General features: G+C 39.1%; 1 protein-coding gene across 4 annotated transcripts in view; it reads left to right on the top strand.

Moving 5' to 3' along the window:
* The window catches only part of NAV2 (neuron navigator 2), a 208,309-nt gene extending 185,853 nt beyond the window's left edge, over positions 1 to 22,456 (top strand). For 2 of the 4 annotated variants that reach the window (XM_015630834.2, XM_015630833.3), the window contains 17 exons: positions 1,034 to 1,117; positions 1,707 to 1,818; positions 2,144 to 2,289; positions 4,505 to 4,513; positions 4,908 to 5,080; positions 6,901 to 7,054; positions 7,514 to 7,673; positions 8,149 to 8,249; positions 9,393 to 9,488; positions 9,633 to 9,801; positions 11,602 to 11,837; positions 12,986 to 13,140; positions 13,595 to 13,666; positions 14,139 to 14,335; positions 14,524 to 14,642; positions 18,256 to 18,459; positions 18,789 to 22,456. In XM_015630834.2, coding sequence (XP_015486320.1) covers positions 1,034 to 1,117; positions 1,707 to 1,818; positions 2,144 to 2,289; positions 4,505 to 4,513; positions 4,908 to 5,080; positions 6,901 to 7,054; positions 7,514 to 7,673; positions 8,149 to 8,249; positions 9,393 to 9,488; positions 9,633 to 9,801; positions 11,602 to 11,837; positions 12,986 to 13,140; positions 13,595 to 13,666; positions 14,139 to 14,335; positions 14,524 to 14,642; positions 18,256 to 18,459; positions 18,789 to 18,914 — 2,313 coding nt within the window. In that variant the 3' untranslated portion in view covers positions 18,915 to 22,456. The remainder of the gene's footprint in view (positions 1 to 1,033; positions 1,118 to 1,706; positions 1,819 to 2,143; positions 2,290 to 4,504; positions 4,514 to 4,907; positions 5,081 to 6,900; positions 7,055 to 7,513; positions 7,674 to 8,148; positions 8,250 to 9,392; positions 9,489 to 9,632; positions 9,802 to 11,601; positions 11,838 to 12,985; positions 13,141 to 13,594; positions 13,667 to 14,138; positions 14,336 to 14,523; positions 14,643 to 18,255; positions 18,460 to 18,788) is intronic. The other 2 variants (XM_015630835.2, XM_033514913.1) reach the window with 1 other exon arrangement.
* Positions 22,457 to 22,693: the final 237 nt, after the last annotated feature.

The following is a 22,693-nucleotide window of genomic DNA, read 5'->3' as shown; positions in this document are numbered from 1 at the left end:
ATTTTCTCACAGTTTCAGCTCTGCTTATTTTCATTGGGGTATCCCCATGTTATTGTACTGCTCATGCTTGTTTTCATTGTGAATGTGAGAACAGTTATTTAGGATAAGTCAACTGTGTGCTGCTGCTGAATGAGTCTGGAATAGCTCTGTGAAAAGTTTTGCTATTCTGTATTTTTTCAGGTGAGAAAATGACCTTTTCTGCTTGGAAAGATTTCACAGTTTTACTTGTCACTGTGCATATAGAATTAATTTTAATAGATAAATAAAGCTATTTTTTTCTATCATGTGTAGATTATTATGGCTAATGAGACCAATATCTATTGAAATATACCTGTGATCAGTTTTATGTGTGTGCATGCAAATGAATGGCCATTAAACAGTGCTATGTCATGTAACTAGAAATACATTTTCTTACGTTCTTTTCCATCTTCTCAATCTTTTTTTCCTTCTTTTTGCTTCTCAGTCATTATCAGTTCCTAGCTGATGTCTTTCATGTAATGGACACTGCATTCTCCATGCTTCCTGGGAAAAAGAGTCAACATTCTTCTCCCAGGAAACACAGAGAAATCTTTCTTTTCTTTCCTTGGGAAATGAAAATAGGGTGATTGGCCAAGCAGCAGGAATTTTGGATGATATGTAGCAAGGTGCGCTCAAATATTGGAGGAGTCTTTGAGTTAGATACAGGTATATCAGCTGGCAAAGCATCTGTTCTGGTGGGATAAACACAGTGAGAACCTCCATCCCTGTGACTGCCAGTATCTTTTTGCCTTAGTTATCCACAAGGAAAATAGTGGCTTAGTTGGAGGGAAGTTTCTGCCTGACTTTTCTCTATACAAAACCTTGATTTATATTTTATTGTTGGCAAGCATTTCCATAATGTAACTCTACTCATCTGACCTTTTCTAAGCAGTGTTGCTTTCTCTGCACCATTTACACAACAAACAATGCCATGCACTGGGTGGACTGATTAAATACCTGCAGAAATACTCCTTTTGGGGGAAAGAGAACAAACGTGTGTGTGGTTTGATTTCAGGCTCACCTGGTGGCAGCATTTGAGCAGAGCCTGGGGAACATGACGATCCGACTGCAGAGCCTGACCATGACAGCAGAGCAAAAGGCAAGCTTCAAAAGGGTTTGGGAAGTCTTCATTTCTGTTTCCAGCCTGTGCTTCTTCTGTAGCTGTGGGGGGGGGGGGGAGAAGTCACATACACAATTTGCCTGAGCTCCCTCATTTGTGGTGACAGAGTAAAATATAATAAATAATTTGTATAAAACAATCACATTTTCTGTACTGGGATTTTGTGGCAACTGATCAGGTTGTTCCTATCAATTGTTGCTTTGGACACAAGTCTTCAGTATTACATATTTCTGCAATATATTTCATCCCAATGCATCCATACATGGGCATGTTTGAAAGAAACACCAAGAATACCTACAAGACTAGTGGCACCATAGTGTTTTTGGACAGTATACTTGAATAGACATTATTTCTGCATTACAGAATACATTAATTATTTTGTATCATAGTACCCAAGCTATTTCGCACCCTGTTGAGGGTGTGCTTCCCCAGGTATCCCAAACCTTATTTTCACCTCCTTGTACATATACCATAAATTCACTATGAACTACCAAAACTTAGATGGAAAATCAGCTTCTTTGGAGTTCTTCTTCCATGTACCATCATATGTATTTCTTCCTAATTCAAGGACTCAGAACTGAATGAGTTACGGAAGACAATTGAACTCCTGAAGAAACAAAATGCTGCTGCTCAGGCTGCCATCAATGGAGTCATCAACACACCTGAGCTTAACTGCAAAGGTGAGAGACAAGCACCCATACAAAGACCCCAGGGCTCTCCAGTGAGACTTCAGTCCTCTGGATAATAGCTGATGTAACCATTAGAGCTACCCAGAGACCAGAGTAACCCAGTAATTTACTGGGATAAATTGCTGAAGGAAAAGCTTGAAGCATCTCAGATTTTAACCTCATCACAGGAAACAAGGATTTGAAATACGCAATACATCCATTGGGATAAGTGATTGTCTGAGTGCTGTGTTTCCTAAATGTTCCTTCAGGATTGCATGATTAATACCATTCATCACATTTCCTAGATAACTTTGACACTGCCTCCGTTCATATCCAGGTCCTGGAGCTGCTCAGCCCACGGACCTGCGGATCCGGAGGCAGCACTCCTCAGACAGCGTCTCCAGCATTAACAGTGCTACTAGCCACTCCAGTGTGGGCAGCAACATTGAGAGTGACTCCAAGAAAAAAAAGAGGAAGAATTGGGTGAGTGTGTTTTAGCAGACTGAGTGAGGTTTATGTGAAATTGTCAGGACATGCATAGTGGAATCCACCCGGCTGCTCCTTCCTGCCTCGTACAGCAGGTCAGCACAAGGACTCTGCTGCTTAAATCCTGGGTAAACTTTCCTGCGAAGGCTTAATTGAGTTGTAAGTGATGTATATCCTTGTGTTGACTCTGCATAGGATTGAATTTTAGCTTGGCAGCTAAAAGGCCAGTCTTAAATTAGAAATAGCTGTCAAAGATCATTTCTGGCTAAAGGTGAAATTCAGCCCCTTAAAGAAAATGTGGCATCTGTCATTAAAGTAAAACAAACCCACAAGAGAAGATCATTCTTGTGGGTTTTGTCTTTTTTTTATCTCATAGGGCTTTCTTATAAGTGAACATATTAAACACTTTAATAACTCTTTGTCCAGCATTAACTTGGAGTTCTAAGAATAATATAAAAAAATACTGATCTTTAAATTTTTTTTGTGACAGACATCTCTTTTGGAAGTTTTTGCAATACTTACCTGTCATTTCCCATTTTTCCCTCTTTGCTTATCACGTACTATGTACAAGGTACCTTGTACTGGAGGAAAGGTACATTATCTTCAACTCCATTTTCAATTAGACCATAACTGCCTTAGTTACCTAGTCTGACTGTAGTTTCAACTGAAGTCCTAGATCCTTTATTGTAGCAGTAAAATAACCCCTTTCTTCCCACTGTATTTAAATCTCCCTGGGTCCCTTGGATATACAGGTAAATCTGTACAGATGCAAAATGTGGTTAGAGATGGTAAGAGCTTCATTCTTATTTGCACAATATCCTCTCAGAAATGTTGATGAATCTCCTGAACTGTCAGAAAGAGCTTCCTGAAAAAGTTCTTGTTTTTATTTCTCTCTTATCTCAGAGGTTTCATTTTGGTATCTCTTGGTATTGCCAGCTGCTTCACAAAAGAAGCATTTCTGCTCTGCCCCTTAAGTAATAGGTTGAATAGAAAAAAAATCTCCAAATCTTTATTGTGCTGTACGTTAGTATAAAAACAGTAAATGGTTGTAACTTCTAAATATCTAGCAACCCTTAGTTTGTGACACAAAACATTTTTAGTCAACAATTAAGCATTGGTTGTGATAAACACTTTATAAAATTCTTGTTTAACTTCTATTCTTTATTATTGTAACATAGTGGATATGGTCCTTCTTCAGCCTACATTTCTCATTCATCAGATAAGTATTTTTGAAGAAGGTTAAGGGAACATTTCTGTATTATAAATAAATAATAAAGCTTTCATGAAGTAGAAGAAACAGGGCAGTATTTTTATGTTGTTATTAAAAATGAGTACATCATTGCTGTGAAATGAAGACTGGAAATTAAAACACTACTGGGAAAAATATGTGAGTTGAATCTGATTCACACATTCTTTATTCCACCAGTGCTGAGGAAGTTCTCAGCCAAGATCTTTGTGTTCTGTGTAGAAGCAATGCAGCTGTCCATCCAGAACTGAAGCATCAGATTTTCAACTTTTCTTATTGTAGGAGTCTTTGTCTAGCTTCAAAACAGCTTCCATCTCATATTATGCCAGCATGTGCACAGTATGCAATTTGCAATGGCATTAAAAGGTGTACATAGAGTATCCTGAGTGGGAAGGGAGCCACAAGGATCAAGTCCAGACCTTGATTCCATGGGGATTTAACCTTTAGGGCTCCTTGAAAGTGAAACTAAGTATCTAAGAACATTGTTCAAATGCTTCTTGAGCACTACCTGTTGAATTGTAACTTTGGGGTAACATCTGTTTAATGACATGAATATTAATTCTTGTCTGGAAAAAGGCAATCACATTACAGAAGGTTTTTTTAGTTGCAGGTAGGTAGAGAAGTTGCAGTCTTTTCACATGATGAAATACCTTTTCCTGCAAGAAAAAATACATTATTAACTTGGCTCTTAGCCAAAGCACTCTGCCTGAGCTAAGGAGAAAATGTAATTTAAATAGTTATGAGAGTTTGGATCTGGTGTCTTCTTCAGGTAATGCAAGAAAATGGTTGTATGTGGTTTGAGACACCCGGTTTTGGAAACAGGGTTCCGGTTTCAAAGTATTTGTTTGTTAATCATTGCTGGTGTTTGTCTTAGAAATACAAAACTTCTCTTATCAGTGGCTTTATCTGTTAAAACGTGTTTTTTTTCCTTTCCCCACTTCCTTTTGCTTGCACTTCTTCTGGCAGGTCAATGAGGTAAGAAGGACCTACTTTAAACTTGGAGGTACAAAGCTAACCCACCATTGACACCACTAACCCTTCTAGCACCATTAACCTGGCTGGGCCCTGTGCCAGCACAGCTGCAAGCTGTCACCACGCCGCTGTAAAGCTTGTTGCACTGAACAGAATTTGCTGTCAAGTAGTTCTCAAAAAATAGGAAGTATCCATAGCCACTCCTATTGACCTTATTAATCTGATAAAATAGTTAAGGAGAAAAAAAGCTTTGGTATTTTTCACCTGTGTTACTATGTATGTGAGAATGGCTGTATCATCTGGAGTATTTGCATGTTGAGAGTTTTTACTCTGTGGCTTTTTTTGCCTGATTTCACTCTTAATGATGGACCTGCTTCTGTGGTCTTGTTTTTTCCAGTTACGCAGCTCCTTCAAGCAAGCTTTTGGGAAAAAGAAATCTCCCAAGTCGGCATCTTCTCATTCAGACATTGAGGAGATGACTGATTCTTCCTTACCTTCCTCACCAAAGCTACCACACCACAACACCACTGTTTCAACACCACTGCTGAGAACTTCCCACTCCAATTCCCTGTAAGTGATTTTTGTGAACTTTAGACAGAAAATAGGATAGAAGGCATCTTGCTGCATTGGTAGAGGAAAGGTAGAGGACAGAAATGCTGAATTCCTGTATTCAGAGATTTAAAGATGCGTGAGGTGACTCCCAGCCCAATACCTTTGTATTGGTGTTCAGGAAGCCAAAAATCACTGCATCAGTACTGAAGTGTAAATATTTCATTGGGTTGCTTTCTCAGCAGAATGTACTGACTATCAAGAATATTTATAATCAGGGTGACCTTGAGCTGCCAAAGTAATTGGATCTCTTGCTGTTAATTAAACAATCTAGGTCAAATCTGGGATTTTGTTTCTCTTGTCTAAACACAGCACATATTGTATTAATCTGCCGTGGTAAATTCCCAATTCTGTTGACAAAGATAAAGGAAAGGAAATCAAACACTGTGGTTTAGTGATACAGATGAACTCACCTAACCACTTGTGCTGGGTGAATGGAGATGATCCACCCCTCTTTCCTTCTGTAGCTCCCTAGCCACCTGTGCCTGGTCCTTTCCATGGCCACCTCTGAAATAAAGTTTAACATATCCCTTGCCACACTGTTTTCAGTCTGAACTCAGATTTTAAAATGTGCATGGAAAATTTAGTAAAACAGCTTTTATGTTAATTCCATCAGAGCAGGATAAACAAATAGAGAAAGTTTTAAAAGGCAGTATTGTGAAACCTGTAATTACCAGACATCCTCCTGACCTTGGGAGGTCATGTACAGCTTCCAGCCTGATTTCAGAACAAATGCATTGGAGTAGTTCCCCTCCACGCGTTTGCACATGAAGAAAACAATAGCAACAGTTTCCAGCTGTATAACAGTAATAAAATGTCAGTAGCAGGAGATAATCCTCTATGATTTTTGTTTCAAAGCTTCTTCTGTCTCTTGAGCCTAACTCGGTGCATTTCTGGTGACTACAACAAGTTGTGCTCTAACACTGTCAGGCCAGAAAATTGTCAAATGATGATCCTATCTGTCATCAGCCAAAATGATGTGTGGGTACATCTCATCTTGCTATGGAAGCCAAAAGAATAAACATGAACAAAGAGTAAATATGTGAACTGGGGGAAGAATAGGGCACAAGTAAAACTACTGTGTTTTGGCTTTTTGGTGGTGAAAACATCTCTCATTAACCTGATTTAGAGGAAGGCATGTTAGGTAAAATCTTCCTTAAGGCTGGCAGCTGTGTTGTTTATCTTTATACGGATACAGTTACAAGTGTGCTGAAATGTTGTTACTCACTCAGAAACTTTATTTTTTTTGTGGGCAGAGGGAAGAAAAATGCCACCAAAATTTTTTTAAGCATGAGTTCTTTAAAGTGAGCAGGAATTTATCATGCTTGAATAGGTGTAGAGTTCCAAAGCCCTCCAGAGCAGTTCAGGGAAACCCAGCTGTGCACACCTGGTGAGCTTTAAATCTGTCTGTAAACTCATCAATTTCCAACCAACTGCTGTTAAATGGCTGCACCCCCTTAATTTATTTAGATTTTGGCTTTTAAAAGTTTTCCATTAAAGCAACTACCTTGAAAGAAATTAAGACTATCCAATAGTAGGTGATTTCAGATAATTGTTTCAGATGCTGATTAAAGGAAAATAACCCTCAGGCATCTTTGTTTCATTAAACTCTAAAATTTCCATGACCTGTTTATTACCTGATTTATGGTATCACTAATTCAATAAGCCAAAATTGCTATCTGCTTCAAGCAGAATAAAAAAGGCTTTATTCCTCTTCTCCTAATAAATCCTGGAGAGGCGCCATGAGGAAGGGAACATGTGTGTTTGTCTGTGTCCTGCAGTATTTCTGAGTGCACTGACAGTGAGGCTGAGACAGTGATGCAGCTGCGGAACGAGCTGCGGGACAAGGAGATGAAGCTGACGGACATTCGCCTGGAAGCCCTCAGCTCTGCCCACCAGCTGGACCAGCTGCGCGAGGCCATGAACAGGATGCAGGTGAGGAACAGCCACCCCACATCCTGCAGCCTGTGCTGATGTGGCCAACCACCCTCACAGTAAAGATCTGATGTTTCTGAGTGCTTGCTAAAGGCTGTGTGTAGCTCTGTGCCAGTGTTAAACCTTCATTAAAAGTCAGCTTGAACACCTGACTTTGCTGCCCTCAGCTGCAGCTGTTTCAACCCCAAGATGGGGACAGCATTTTGTTGGCTGTCAAAATGTTTCCATGCTCTCTGCCTTAAGGTAGTTGTATTTCAGAGTTAGCGAGTTCCCATTTAGGTATTTTAGGATACTTTGAAAAGTTTCACAGAAAGGACATTCTAATAATTAAAATCCTTAATTATAATATTAGGAAAACAGCATTTCTGCTAAACTGCCATTTATTCTTAAGTTTCTTTTGTTCCTATCTTGTGATCATGTTTTCACTGTGCCTTCTAATGTCTGACTTGTGTTTTCAAGAGTGAGATTGAAAAGTTAAAAGCAGAGAACGATCGGCTGAAATCTGAAAACCATGGCAGCTGTAGCAGGGCTCAGTCTCAGGTTTCCATCTCCTCCTCCCCCAGACACTCAGTGGGTCTCTCTCAACACAGCCTGAACCTCACGGAGTCAATCAGTCTTGGTGAGTTTAATGAGAAGGATGGTGGGGCAGGTTTTATCCTGCACTTGGAAAGCTTGGGTTGGTTAGCCATGGAAAAATGAAAGCATGAGGATTATTAACACCTGAGGTGTGGAAATATGTCACAAGCTGGCACAAAGCCTTCTTTTAAATATCATCGTAGGTCTGCTACAGCCTCAGTCAGAAGTGTCCAATTATGACCTCAGCTCTGAAAAGTCATGTTTAAAGTCATTTAATGGTGCACATTTCCCAGGGGATATATCATGGGAAGGAAAATACAGAGTAACTGGCTAATAATTTTCAATGACCTTCCCTTTTTAAGAGGGATGTGTGGCAGGGAAGTCAGTCAGCCTGGTTCTTGTGTTTTACCTTGGGCCATGTTAAGCCCAGATTTGTTGTGTTTGACTACAATAAACCAGAATAGCCTGCATTGTAATTGAGCTCCAGCTGTGAAGCTGTTGACGTTTACTGTCCACAGACATGCTGTTGGATGACACTGGAGATGGCTCTGGCCGGAAAGAAGGAGGCAGGCATGTCAAAATACTCGTCAACTTCCAGGACGAGATGAAATGGAAGGAGGTGAGTTGTGTTTCATCCCCAGCTTTGAAACATAAGTGACTTTGGAATGTGTGAGGGAATTCAAGTATACCAAGGAGTTTTAAGAATTTTCCCAGGAAAACAGTTCATTGGTGTGTTAATAGGGATAGAGAAAGCACTTGGCTACCTCTAGCTTCCTTGGAGCTGACAAGTGGGACCGAAATACCAGAAGCACCAGTCTCATGGAAGAACTTGACAAATCCAAGCTGGGACCATATCATTTTAGTTTAAGTTGTCCTCTCTGGCATAAGTACCCTGTTTAGAATGACATCTTTCAGATGTTTACCATCCACAAGTATGTGAAAGAATCCTAAATACCAAATAAATTGCAAATATTGCGAAGTTGCATCCCATCTTGTGTGTTTAATCGTCTACATGCATAAAAGTATTACACAGTCTTTGCCAAAAAGTGGCTTTGCTATCTAGCATTTTTGAGTACCTGTAAAAGTGTGTTTAAGAAGTGATTTCATGTCTTCCTGAGGCGTGGACAGAAATCTGAATGATCAGAAATAAAATGGACTCAGCAGATCTTTACGTTAAATACTAACTTTGCATTAATTATTACAACCCTGGATAAGAAGTGAAACTGCTGCTAATTGACTGCAGTCAGAGCAAGTTTTAGTAACACTTCAAATCTTATGATAGAAATTAGTTTTCTGTTCAATTAATGTTTCACAGTGAGTGCAGCTGCAGAGAAACAGAAAAATTATATTTGTTCTGATTTCTTTTATCTGCCTTAAAAATCACTTACAAAATTCAAAATGCTGTGATACCTCAAATATAATATATAAACTCTCTTTCTATATTACTACTTTTACATAGAGCCATGTGTAATTTCTATATATATAAGTTTCTATGCCCACAGCAGAATTTCTAGTAATAAATAGTATAAACCTTGCAAATGTAATATACACATAACACAGACACCTAAGTATTCTTTAGATTTGTGATCCAACACTGGAAAATGTTTATCATGTGAAAAAGATTCCATATGCCATTCAGAATTCCCCATATAGAGTAGTAAGGATGCACCATTATTTAGAAGTAAATGGGAGGGGGCAGGGAAGCTAGCATTTTAATTACATTAACCACACTTGTCTGATAGAGTTATTCCTGTGCATTTAGGATTCCAGGCCTCGCACCTTCCTCATAGGCTGCATTGGAGTCAGTGGGAAGACCAAGTGGGATATTCTGGATGGGGTTGTAAGACGCCTGTTTAAGGTCAGTGGGTACAAAATGCTGTGAGCTCGAGTTCTCCGCTGGGGTTTTGATGGTACCAAGCTGTATTTAACTTTGTGCATGAAGTACTGTTGCAGCAGAAAACAAACCCCAGTGCTGCCTTTTTGTGTCCATTTTCCACCCCAGGAGTATATCATCCATGTGGATCCTGTGAGCCAGCTGGGGCTAAACTCAGACAGTGTTCTGGGTTACAGCATCGGGGAAATCAGGCGCACCAACAGTGCAGAGACCCCAGAGCTGCTGCCCTGTGGGTACCTGGTTGGAGAAAACAACACCATCTCAGTTACTATCAAAGGTAATTTCACCTGACCTGACTGGTGGAGTTTTCACTGTTGAGTTTTATTAGAGCTTTCTGTGCCAAGAAACTCAGAGGAGTTTCTCTGAGTTTTTATTTTTCTCAATAAAAAGAGAAACTTTTTATTGCACTGCTTTTTCCTGTTCCTACCATTAATTTACTTCTATTTTTATTTGATAAAGTCAGCACATGGGGACTTGCTAAGTCTATAATTTCAGGAAGTTTTCAACCTGTAACTCTAGGAATAATTACACACTCCACAGATACTGAGTTGTCCTGGAAAAGACCTCACACCATCATGGATGCAGTGGAGCTGTTTGAGCAGCAAAGTGCTTCCCAAATGAGTCAAGCTTCAAAAATTCATTAGCTCCTCATCACAGCTATAGTTGTTATTTCCTTCATGCCGGGTGAAAAAAAAATAAAAATCTTGACTCATTTGCTTGATTGGTCTTGCTGAAGGATCCCTCCTTAAGTACCAGGAAGGAGGGAGCCCACATTTTCTGAAACACCTTAAAATCTGGATTTTTCAAAATGTATGGTTTTCAGAATCCCCATCAATTTCATTCCGTAATAGTGATAAAAATTTAGTATTTGTGTTTCTCATTTGGTTTCTCAGGGGAGCACTTTTCTTTTTTATGAAAACTACACTATGAAGCTAAGTTCAGGGGTAAAACCCTCAATTGATGCATTTTGAACATATGTCAGTTTGCTCGAAGTTAGACCAGTGAAGTCTGCAGACAGATGGTATTTGAAAGCAGTGACAAACATTCTTCAGATCAACTTTGAAATTTAACTGAAAGCAGATTTTTGAATATTGGTGGAAAAACCAAGTTGCCTTGTACAGCAAATGAGTGGGCAGGAAGACAAAATAAACTGTGAAATACATCAATTTACTGAGGCTTGACATGAACCCAGGATTATTACTTACATAAAATGCATTGTCTAGTCAAAAATCAGAAAAATCTGCAAAATTTCAAATTGAAATATTGCATAAGGTCTACCTGTGTCTGTAAAGCTGCAATTTGAGTTTATATTTAACATGCACTGGTGTGATTTGTGCCTTGAAAGTTCATAAGTGATTACAGTTTTCAATAAAATAGAAATGTATTTAATCAATTTATGGAAAATCACATATATCTTTGTGGTATAAAATATATAAATATTTATATAAATATAAATATTTAATAGTCCAAGTAACCACTGAGATGCAAACATTCTCTGGGTGATCTGCCAGCTTCCCTTCCTGATGTTTATATTGAAGCACTGAGTATTTTGCCTGAGCCAATTCTAGCTAAAGTGACTGCTGACATGGCATAAATGCTTATCAGTAGGTGTTTTCTGTTAGGGGAGATAACTATCAGCATACAGAGAAGGAGTTCAATTACAAGCATTTGGGAAAGTAAGGGGGAGTTGATGATAGCTGGGTTGGTGTTTTTTGGTTTTTTTTTTGTTTAGTGATCCAAAAGTAAACAGGTACATTCTGGGTGAATGCGTGGTGAAGTGTTGTAAAATGGATGGCTTGTGCTTGAAAAGTGGTGACTTGGAATCCTTTGGTGTGGCAGCTTCCAAAGGGCCTTAGAGACACAGCTGAGGACTTAAACAGGCTAAAGGAGGATCCAGGCTAAGCCCACGTGCAGGTCACCCCTGCACTTGTTCTCCAGCTTTGTATGTGCCTCTCTCAACCACAAGGAATACCAGAGTGGGGAAGGGGTTTAACTCTGAAGTGAAGAACAGCTTGATTGGGCCAATTTGGATAAAAATTGGAAATCCCCCTAAAAGAGGCCTGTTTCCCTGCTGCAGGTATCTGTGAGAACAGCCTGGATGGGCTGGTGTTCGAGTCGCTGATCCCCAAGCCCATCCTGCAGCGTTACGTGTCCCTGCTGATGGAACACAGGAGGATCATCCTGTCTGGCCCCAGTGGCACAGGCAAAACCTACCTGGCCAACCGCCTGTCTGAGTACATGGTCCTCAGGGAGGGCAGGGAGCTGGCTGAGGGCACCATTGCCACCTTCAACGTGGACCACAAATCCAGCAAGGTGAGCATGCACAAACCATCCTCGCACAGCCACATGTCCAAAATGAGAGAGCTTTCTTAATCTCTCATTCTGAACTTCCCTTTATTTTCAAAGCATTATGTTCATCCTAAAGGAAACAATATTTAAAGGTTTTCAGATTCACCTGATTATGAGTCTAGAACAGCAGGCTTCCAGGTGTGTATTTAAACACCTAAAGGTGTCATAATTTTGAAGTGTTTAGGAGCCTGAGAATTTCCCAGGAAGTTAAACACCTGCATAAAATTGCCAGAGACTTAAATAATCCCTATTGCATGCGGGCACTTTCCCCAAAGCCCTCAAATGCATCTCCAGGCTGTCAGGAGCTTCTGCAGCTGCAGGTATCAGCAGTTGTAATCATGTGCTGAGTTTAGAGGGGCTGTTGTGGAGACACATTCTTGGGCAGGTAAAGCATGTCTTCACTTTTTTATGTGCTGCTGGTTTTGCTTAATATACTTCCAGTGATCATCTAGATTAAAGAAAAAAGAAAAAAAAGCTGTATATTTGATGGCCTCAGGCATATTTTCCTCTGGAGGAATGGTATGATTGAAATTGTGGTTTTAAACCACTGATATGATTTCAGACATGTTTTGAAGCTGCTTAGAGTATTTCAACCACTCATCAGCAGCACCAAAAGCTTGTCCTTCTTTCCAGCATTACTGAAAGCATCCAAATTTTGCCTCTGATGAGGGATGGTTTGTTCCAGATTAGTTTTGTCAGCTGTATTTTGATGGAAACACAGTTGCAAGATTATATAACAAATCTAGGTGGAATGCAGAGTTCAGTTTGGTGTCGGGAAAGTTGATCAAGTTTGTGAAAAGAAACAAAAATATATTTCAGACCTCTTAGGTCTGACATTGATGAATAAAAAACACAAACTAAATTATAAAATATTACCCCTCCTAAAGCCCTTGTCTCACACAGGATTTCTGGTACAGTCTCTGAGTCTTCAGCATAACCTACAAAAGAGGAAGAAAACTGTGTCTTCTGTTTTCTGACAGAAAATGTGTGATTTGTTAGATGTCAGACTCTTTTGCTTTAGATTTTGTTACCAAGCTTATCTGTCTTAATTGATTATTTTAAGAAATGTGAAGAATTTTTTTTTTCTTCTTTTCTTTATATCTGCTTTGCAGGAACTCCGCCAGTACCTGTCCAACCTGGCAGATCAATGCAACAGTGAAAATAATGCTGTGGATATGCCTCTTGTCATCATTTTGGATAATTTGCACCATGTTAGCTCCCTAGGAGAAATCTTTAATGGACTCCTAAACTGCAAGTACCACAAATGGTAAAGAAATAGTATCAGAACACATTGCAGATGTTAATCCTGTACTCAGAGCACTGCTTCTGCAAAATCCAATCATAATACCGAAGTGTACATTAATTTAGTAATGTGGAGGAAGATGACCAGGTTGTCCATATTGTGGACAGTGCTTCAGAGGGATCTTTTTCCTCCATAAAATTATAATTTTTTTCTGAAATTAGTAATTAAAAACTAGTTGTATTTGCTTCATGACATAGATCATTACTAGTAAAACCCCATTTATAGTGAAAGGTCCTGTTTTGTGACTTCTGGTTTGCTTTCAGAATTTGGTGTTCTCAGAGTCTCAGTAGAGAATTTGGTCATAAATAACTACAAAACCTTCTTTGGCAAAAGAGTTTTGAATAATGTTTTTTAATGTTCAGGTTTTACTTAAAACTTGTTCACAAGTTTGATTTGCTTGATTTTTTTCTCCCAATAGCCCATATATTATTGGCACAATGAACCAAGCCACCTCCTCCACACCTAATCTTCAACTTCACCATAATTTCAGGTACTGTTTATTCATGTTTCTCATTCATGTTTGTGGGCTGGCAAAGAAGTAATGGCTACTGAGTCATCTGACATTGCTCTTATCAGCTGAAATACCAAAGTGAGAGAGAAATGCCATTTGCTACTGGCTGCTGCCCTGACATGTACAGCTTGGTTATGGTGCTGTCATTAAAGGAGATGGGTTCATAAAGCTTTTGTTTTACAGAGGATTGTTAAGCTATTTGATCTCCTACCAGACTTTCAGTAAGACAGTATTTAGACAAAGCAGATTAATGACAAGTGAGCTGAAACAGTGCACAATAAAAATTGATTCATCTAGTGAAATATTCCAAAGTAACTTTTGCTGAAAAACATGTATGACTGGAGTAGCCCATTTTGATGCTGATAATCTGGAAATAAGAAATGTAGTCAGGAACAGTTACACTCAGTAGCATGGCAGAGAAACAATGGCCATTTCTGCTGTTCTGCCATAGATGGGTGCTATGTGCAAACCACACTGAGCCAGTCAAAGGCTTTCTTGGCCGTTTCCTGAGAAGAAAACTGATTGAAACAGAGATCAGTGGCAGGATGAGGAATGCAGAGCTGGTTAAGATTATTGATTGGATTCCCAAGGTCTGGCAACATTTGAACAAATTCTTGGAGGCTCACAGCTCCTCTGATGTTACTATTGGTAAGTACTCTGCCCAGGCATATGTAAATATATGTATTTTATTTCCTTGTATATCAGGTGTATCTTTGTACACTTCCTTGTGCTATATCATGTAAAAAAGACTTTCTTTAAAATGTTACTTTTAGATAATATCAATATTTTTGATGCTTATTGTGATTTGAGTGTAATATTTGAATTTCCATCTCCAGGTCCACGGCTCTTCCTCTCCTGTCCAATAGATGTAGATGGTTCTAGAGTTTGGTTTACTGACTTGTGGAATTACTCCATCATTCCATATCTTCTGGAGGCAGTAAGAGAAGGGCTACAGGTGAGCAGGCAAAGGGAAAAATCATGGGTCTAGAATGTGATCTGTTCAAAAGGCAACAAAACTCAGTAGTGGCAACATTTTTGTAACTTTGCACATTGAATATCTGCATGTCTATGAAAATGTAACCAGAATTGTCAATAATTTCAGGCAGAACCAGTCTCCTCAAGCATTTTTGAAACAGAAAGTGGAAGAAGTGATTAGATGCCAAACTGCTGATGTTTTCAGTGCAGGGAATTAGACATACAAATACCTTTCAATACTTTGTTCCAGAAGCACACCTTAAAATTATCCTGTGCATCAAAAAAATATGCTTGTGGTCATTAGCTTTGTTATACAGGATTTTCCTCTGGACATCAAATCTTTCAGCATAGGAAGAAGGCTGTGTATGGAGAGAATGTATTTATGAGTGACAGGAGGAGTATCAGTGACATTTTGATTACTTCTCAGAACATAAGGTGACTTTTTTAGTAGATTCCTTCATAATTCTTTCAGAGAATGAAATGAAATCATCATTGATTGTCTGTGCTTAGTAATTGATTCATAATCTGGCAATTTGGAATAGTTGTTGGTGTCTGTATGACTATGCAGTTTGTTGAAATTGGGAGGAGGGTTCAGCAGAGAATTGCTATGGACTTGCCATTTAGGTTGGGGAAAAAAGGAGTTTTTTTAATAACCTGCTCTTTCTTTTCAAAATAAGCCCAGCAGCATCTTATTTAAAATATGGTTTAGAACCATATTTTAGTAATGGCTTCTTACAAATTTGTGAAATACATGAATTATCCAAGTTGTGGGTAAAACTTGGGCAAACAACAGCTGCCATTTGAAATTTGTTAGTACTTGGAGACCTCATTTTCTTTGGGACAACTGTGGTAGACACTTAGACATGAGGAAAACAACAGGTCCTGGAGTACAAAACACATTTAGGAACTTTGGTAGAAATAGGACAGGAGAACCATTTAACATAAAACTTGTTATAAAGGAAGGTAATGGGAGCCAGGAATCTTTCCAACCTAAAACAAGAGAAAGGAAAGCAGGTGACTTCGTTTGCTCTTGAAATGGAGAAAACTGATACTCTCATTAATGCACAGGCTCCTTGTACTGGGTTTTGGACCTCTCATATCACTGATCAGTATGTGTGGAAAGCATTGAAAAATTAGTAATGGAAGTGGGGAAAGAGAGAGAGCAATTGATAAAACTATTTTTTAGCTTTCTTGTGCTGTCCAGTATCTCCATCCTCCATCCCATATCTTAGGGTATTTGAGTGGCTTGTGTTCCTCATGTAAGGACTTCAGTTTCTCATTTTGTGCTTTAGATTCTTTATCCCTTTCTGTCCCATTTCCCCAAATTGCACTAATTCATCCCTATTTAAATAATTTTTCTTTTGTTTGGTTGATGGATAAGAGGATGCACTTTAGTACTTAAAGAGTAGCCAGAGTGGTGCTAATGAACAAGCTAATGTTAGAAATGTGTGTTTCATCTGGGGCTGTTTTTTTGTTCCTCACACCCACAAAGACTCCTCTGAGAGCACATCTTTCCTGAAACTGCCTGCCAGAAAGGAAAGGTGGACTCTTAATTTCTCTCTGATCTCTGTGGATCTGCTCCCAGCTATTTTTATATTTCTGTTTCTCATTTAGAGAATTATTTTGGGTCACATGTAAACAAGCCAAATGGATCCTTACAATAATTGCTCCTGTTTTAGTTTACATGTTTTTCATATTCCTAGGTGTGTAGTTTTGAACTTCATAGTAAGTGTTAGTGAGCTCTCTTCACAGGGTAGGTAGGCAAAACACTTTCATTTCTAGCTTGATACTAAGGACAATTGTTGCAAGTTTCAGGCCCAAAAGCATAAACAATGGTAGACTGAAGAGGGAAAACAAGAAGTATGGAACTTCATGACTTCACACTTGGAGTGTGATTAGACAATTAACCCTGCATATGTTATGCAGATAGACCAAAACTTATAAAAATGTAGAGACCTTGTGACTGGTCATCTATTTTTGTGACCATTTTTAGGTCCATCTTGGGTGTAGCTCTGGCCAGGCTCTTGTACTGCCCAAGGTGTATTTAAGGCCTTTCAATAAATACCTGCTCTATTCTTAACTCTGTCTAGCCTCTATTCTAAATCAGTCTTCTCAAGTCTCCCATGGGAGCTGACTTGTTTTGCTCTTCAAAACAGGGATGTGAAAATTAGAAGGTTGTATAAAACCTGTGTTCTTCCTGCTTGGTGTATCAGTACAGAATGCAGCATCAGCAAAAAGAAGACCCCAGAGTTCCTGTGGCTTCCTGCCACTGTCACTCATACTCCAGTGATTTTTCTTTCATGCTTTGTGGAGCAACATGTTCCATCCTTGTCTTATGACTTACTCCCTGGAAAAAGTGACAGTGGGAGGGGCGGATAGACCTGGTTGCCGTGGAAAAGGATTGTGAGTCATTTAGTCTCTCCTGAGCTTAGATCCACTCAGACGTTTGCAGGATAAAAGATGTGAAAAATACAAAATCCTCACCACTTAACAAATGACATGTATCATTGTAAATTTGAGAACGAGATTAAAATACGAAATCTAGTTTGCCACAGCTTGAAGCCATTATGCTGGGAACATAACATAGCAGGCCTGAAGGATGAAGGGTTTGGGCTGTGGAGGAGGCTGTGTTTCAGATTACATAGCACCATCTGCTGGCACCTCTGCTCCTCTTGCTTCACAGCGACCACGGGTTGGTTTTCAGAGCAGTTTCATACTTTGTGCATGCAAAATCTAAACCCACAAAAAATATACCAAGGAGAAATAGTATTGAGGAAAGTGAGATAGTCCTAGATCCATCAGAGAACTGGTGAATTTCTTTGCTAGACTGTTGTTTTTATCCTTGTGCAGGGGCATAAAGGAAGGGGACAGTGACAAAATGTCAGAGATAAACTCCAGTTGCTGGAGCATGTTGATGGTGATATTTATAAAGTGGATATAAACGTTTTAAAGCCACTTTTAGTTGTATTTATGCTTTTGGAAGTCATGAGGCATTAAAATGAATGTGTTGTCTAGCTAAGGCAAATTGAATTTAACAGGGAGAATACAAGTTGGGATTCAGTAGCTCAGTCTATTCCATACAGAAAAACATTTTTGAAACAGAGCTTGCCTACTTAGGAACCTGACCATAGTCAAATGCTGCTGGTGCTTTTTCTTAGCTGAATAAGAAAAAAAATCTGACTTGAAAACTATGCCTTGACATCCATCATTATTTGCCTAATGTCAGATCTCATGTTTCCTCCTCCACATTCCATGGATGGCAGTTTGTAAGGTAGCTGCCAGTGCAAACCAGATGTCAGCACTGATGGCTTCTTTTGTGTGCTGACATTGTTTAAGTTGACTTAATTAGGTGATGTTATTTTCAGCCATTTCTTCCTTCAGCTGGTGCCAAGAGAAAGGCGCTGCAGTCTCAAAGAAGGTGGCCAGCTCCTTCCAAATCAGTGCCATGACAAAGAGCTTTGTGTGTCCTTAGAGTAAGGAAAGTTTCATGTTCAGCTCTGCTTCCAAAGTATAAGACTCATGGCACATTCATTTTGGTTAGGTAGGCACTGGATAAGATTGTTGGAATGTTTGACATGGTTTTGTGCTTTCAGTTGTATGGGAGGAGAGCGCCCTGGGAGGATCCTGCCAAGTGGGTAATGGACACCTACCCCTGGGCAGCCACCCCTCAGCACCACGAGTGGCCTCCTCTGCTCCAGCTGCGGCCCGAGGATGTGGGCTTTGATGGCTACTCTGTGTCCCGGGAAGGCTCCACCAGCAAACAAGTTCCAGTCAGTGATGCTGAAGGAGATCCTCTGGTAAGCTCTCATTTCTGGAACAGCAGAACTATTTCATTTGCCTTGTTTCTAGGGATTAGAAATGGGAACTGGTCTATGGCTGTAGACTAGCCCCTTCAATAATCTCATTTTCTCCTTTACTGGAAAATCTCTGTTTTATCAGTAACTTGAATGCTGCTATGATTCCAGTCAATACCTCTTTTCTAAGTCTCAGCATTATTGACCCCACTTGTTTCTCCTTTTTCTTCCTTGCTCACTGGCCAAGAGAATGACGCTGTAAGCAGTTGTGTGGAGTTAATGTTGTTCCTACCTCAGAATACACGTAATCATGAACTTCCTTGCCTTTGCAGATGAACATGCTAATGAGACTGCAGGAGGCAGCCAACTACTCCAGTCCCCAGAGTTACGACAGCGACTCCAACAGCAACAGCCATCATGATGACATCCTGGATTCCTCTCTGGAGTCAACGTTGTGATCTCCCTCAGACAGAGGTCGTTTCCACTTGGCAGGAGCCCTGATCACAGACTCATGAAAAGAACATGTTCCTGGGCTAAGGATCTCAGTATTAGAGCTGCAAGAACAAGACATTTGGAGCAATCTTGAACCTGGGTGCAGGCAACCCAAGTGACCTTTGTATGGTTTTTCTTTTGACGATGATGAGAACTGCACTACTCCTTTGTTTCCTTCTTTTTAGTTGCTGTAAGCTCTCATGCTTAAGATCCTGAAGATGTTAAAAATAATCATCATTACTAAATCAAAGGGACTGGGGTGGGGGGCAACTTCACAGCTGTGAGGCAAACAGCTTTGTGCCATGTACTTTCTGGAAAGAGAGGGGAAAGGGAATATTTGCCTATGCTGCTTCTGATCAAACACATTTATGTGAGGGCTGGACTTTTACCAATCGGCTTCATGGATTAAACTCAGCTTCATGTAGTTCTGGTGCTATAACAATATCGCTTCTCTCAGTAATAATACTCAGTGAAGGCAAAGCTGCAAAACAGGGAAGTTTGAATAAATATTAAAAAAATAGAAAAGGAAAAAAATAAACTAAAACAAAAAGCGCTGCTCTCCTTGCCAGTCTGAGACCTTGGCTTTTTTCATTGTGTGTTTATAAAGATTATATATATAAATAGGAATATATAAATATATATATATACAGTCTGAACAAATCAGGTTTTTTTCAAACACTGTGTAACAATCAATCCTGCTACAAGTGAAAGATCAGGTAGCCCTTTGCTAGTCAGGGCCCAATTCTCTTCCTACATACATCCACACCACCAGCTGGGCTGACTTCTGTGGCGTTTACACCCCACTAATCCACCCTGAGAAGAAGGGGCTTCCCTCCTTCACTGAAGTCAGTGGCAGGGCTGTGCTCCATGGTGTCCTACAGCTCCAAAGGACCCTTGGTATTTAGTGCACAGGTATAGTGAGCTCTGTACATAGAGGCGAGCTACACCCCTGCAAAGGGATGAGTCAGACTTCCCGTTTTTAATTATTGCCATGAAATGTTACAGCTGTTTTCTAAAAACTTTGGGTTTTGTTCAGAGGTTTCATTCCAATCAGCACAACCATAAGGGGGTTAATTAAAATTCAGCTCTTTGACAGTTCCAGTGCTACTCTGGTGACAATATTTACTTCCATGACTTATCTTTTTAATTGCAAAGTAAAAAAAAATAATTGTATTTTAGCAGTATTCGGGTCTGGAAAAAAAAAGATAAGGTACTGAGTACTCTGTCTTTTGAGTTTAACTGTGCCATGCTTTTGAGTTGTGGCAGAGCTGTGAACCTGCTTTGGTTTCTCCTCCTCTGTGAACGCACACACCTACACTATCAGTGTTAAGGCTTGTACTTGTGTTGGGGAACAAGAACACCTCCCAAAGAGTTGCACTTTCCTGGTGACACCACCATCCCCAGCATGTCAGCTGTACCTCAGCCAACACCTCATTCTTCAGGAGGGATTCATATGAGCCTTTCCAGCTCTCCTTTGGTGCTGACTTTTTAAAGTGATGCCTTATTTTGTACTAATTGTGTTTGATTAAATTAGTGCTGTATATTATGGGATTTTATTTAAAGAAACAGGGCTAAAGTCATCTCTTGAAATATAAGTTGCTGTGAATATTGTTTGTATGAGATACTAGAATTTGTTTAAATGTGACAAAAAAGGAGGAAAATGAGATAACGTTTTGGGTTCATGTCAGTCCGCAGCTAATAAATCACTGAAGAGCTATTTTATCCATGCAGGAGGGACAAAAGAAACTTTTCAACTCTAATAAATTACAGGAATATGCTTGTTTTTCAATGTAAAGGAAGAAATTTTACTACAAACATTTTTTCAAGAGCTTGTGGGTTTAAAGCAACATAAGAGACAAGTTCATGCTTCTGTGACTCAGCTTGAGAGGATGGTTTTATTATACCTCATGACTTTCTGTAATATAACTGTACTTTGTCTTTCTAAGCTGGTCTTGAATCTGCTTCTGTTACAACTTCTAAGTGCTGATTACTTTTTTTTTAAAAGAAAACTATTGTAAAAGGAAAAATTTAAATATTTTAATGGTGGGGGGGAAGAGCTTGGTGTTGTTACTGTTTTAACCTTATCAACTCTGATTTCATTATTTCACTGAATGGAATAAGAAGGGTTACTCAGCCAATTTTCCTAATCCAGTTCTTGGTACTATTAAAAAAAAGGGTTTGATCTGTATAGAATTAAATCCATAGCATGCTGATGATGAGTTTGAGAGGAGTTTATTTTTCCAGTAGTCTTGACAATTCTGCTCCCCAGCACTGACTTTACCTGCTACTAATGTGAATTTTGGTACCTAATCCAACTGAATCCATGCAGACAGAGCATGTGCCTGTAAAAAAAACCCAGTTGCAGGGTTAGGGCTTTAAATGGACTTGATATCCTAGAAAATGTCTCAGTTGACTTTTAACTGAGTGCTAAAAGACCTGTTTAAAGTAGTGTTTTATTTGTAGGGAACGGGGTATTTTTTTTTTCTCATGTTTAATCCTGTGCTTAAGCTCAGGAAGAAATTTCTATTATCTGTTCTTTTTTATTGACACTAGCTTGGCTTAAAGTGAGAGAGGGAATTTTGAATAGGCTAGACATTCTGAGCATCACAATATTCCATGTCTTTTCTGAAACTTTGGGAAGCAGGGTTACCTGTTGTGCACACATCTTAGGTTTTATCAAGATTTTTCATAGATTAAGTCTTTCTTAGGTGACTTTCTTCACATTTAAGGCTTTTTCAAAACACTTCCTTTTTTTTTTTTCTTTTTTCTCCTCCTTACAAAGTTGGCTTGTTTAAAAAAATATCAACAAGAAATGCAAGATTCTATGCAACATTCATGTTGAGTTATAAATTGGGAGAATAAACCATTTTCTATCCTTCAGATCTGCCAAGAATGATACAGGCCATAAATGAAATGTGGTTTATTTGGGTAAGGGGAGAGAGGGGGTTGGTTAGCCTTTTTGTATGTTTTGAAAGAAACAAACTTGATATTTCATTGTTGATGCTTAACTTCAATATTATGTGTATGAAATCTTGTCTAAATGTGGCATTTTTCTTTCAAGAAAAGAATAATATACAAAAACAAAGCAAAAAAAAAATATTTGTTGATATTAAATGGAAGGTTGCTGTTTTGATCTAGTCGTTTCCAGTGGAACAGTTTATGAAATATGTTCTATAAGATGTACATTTTTTCATTGTAACATAGAAATGTAAATATTTGATTAAAAGTGCTGCATTTTGATGAATTTTTTCTAGCCATTTTTAAAGAGAAAACTAGGAATTGAGTATTTTGTGTACATTTATGATGTTTTCCATTTGCTCCTCTCCCTATTTAATTTTCAGTTCTCATTTAGGATTGGAATTTGTGAATGGTCTGAGATCATGCCTTTCCTTTCTCACTCTCACCATTTCTACCCCTTCCCCACCCCGTGTCATGGAGAATAAAGCTTATGATTGTACCAGTCTTAAATTATTCATGATTCAATAAAATTGATGCTTATTTATTCAGATTTGTGGCTTCCCAGAACTTTTTGTCCCTTTCTAATCACAATTTTATAATTTTTCATTTGAAGATTGTGGGGTTCACTCCTTTGGTTTTGTTGGCTTTTTGTAAGTACTTGTGAGGAGGTGCCAACAGGCCTCACATTTCCATCCAGTCTGGTCTAGGATGCTTCCAGGGGCACCTTCCACCCCTCTGGACAGCCTTCACATTCCGGACAGCATGCCAATTTCCTCTTCACCCATTT

This window comes from Parus major, chromosome 5, assembly GCF_001522545.3.
Source record: "Parus major isolate Abel chromosome 5, Parus_major1.1, whole genome shotgun sequence".
NCBI lineage: Eukaryota > Metazoa > Chordata > Aves > Passeriformes > Paridae > Parus > Parus major.
This window is presented reverse-complemented; position numbering and strand designations above follow the sequence as displayed.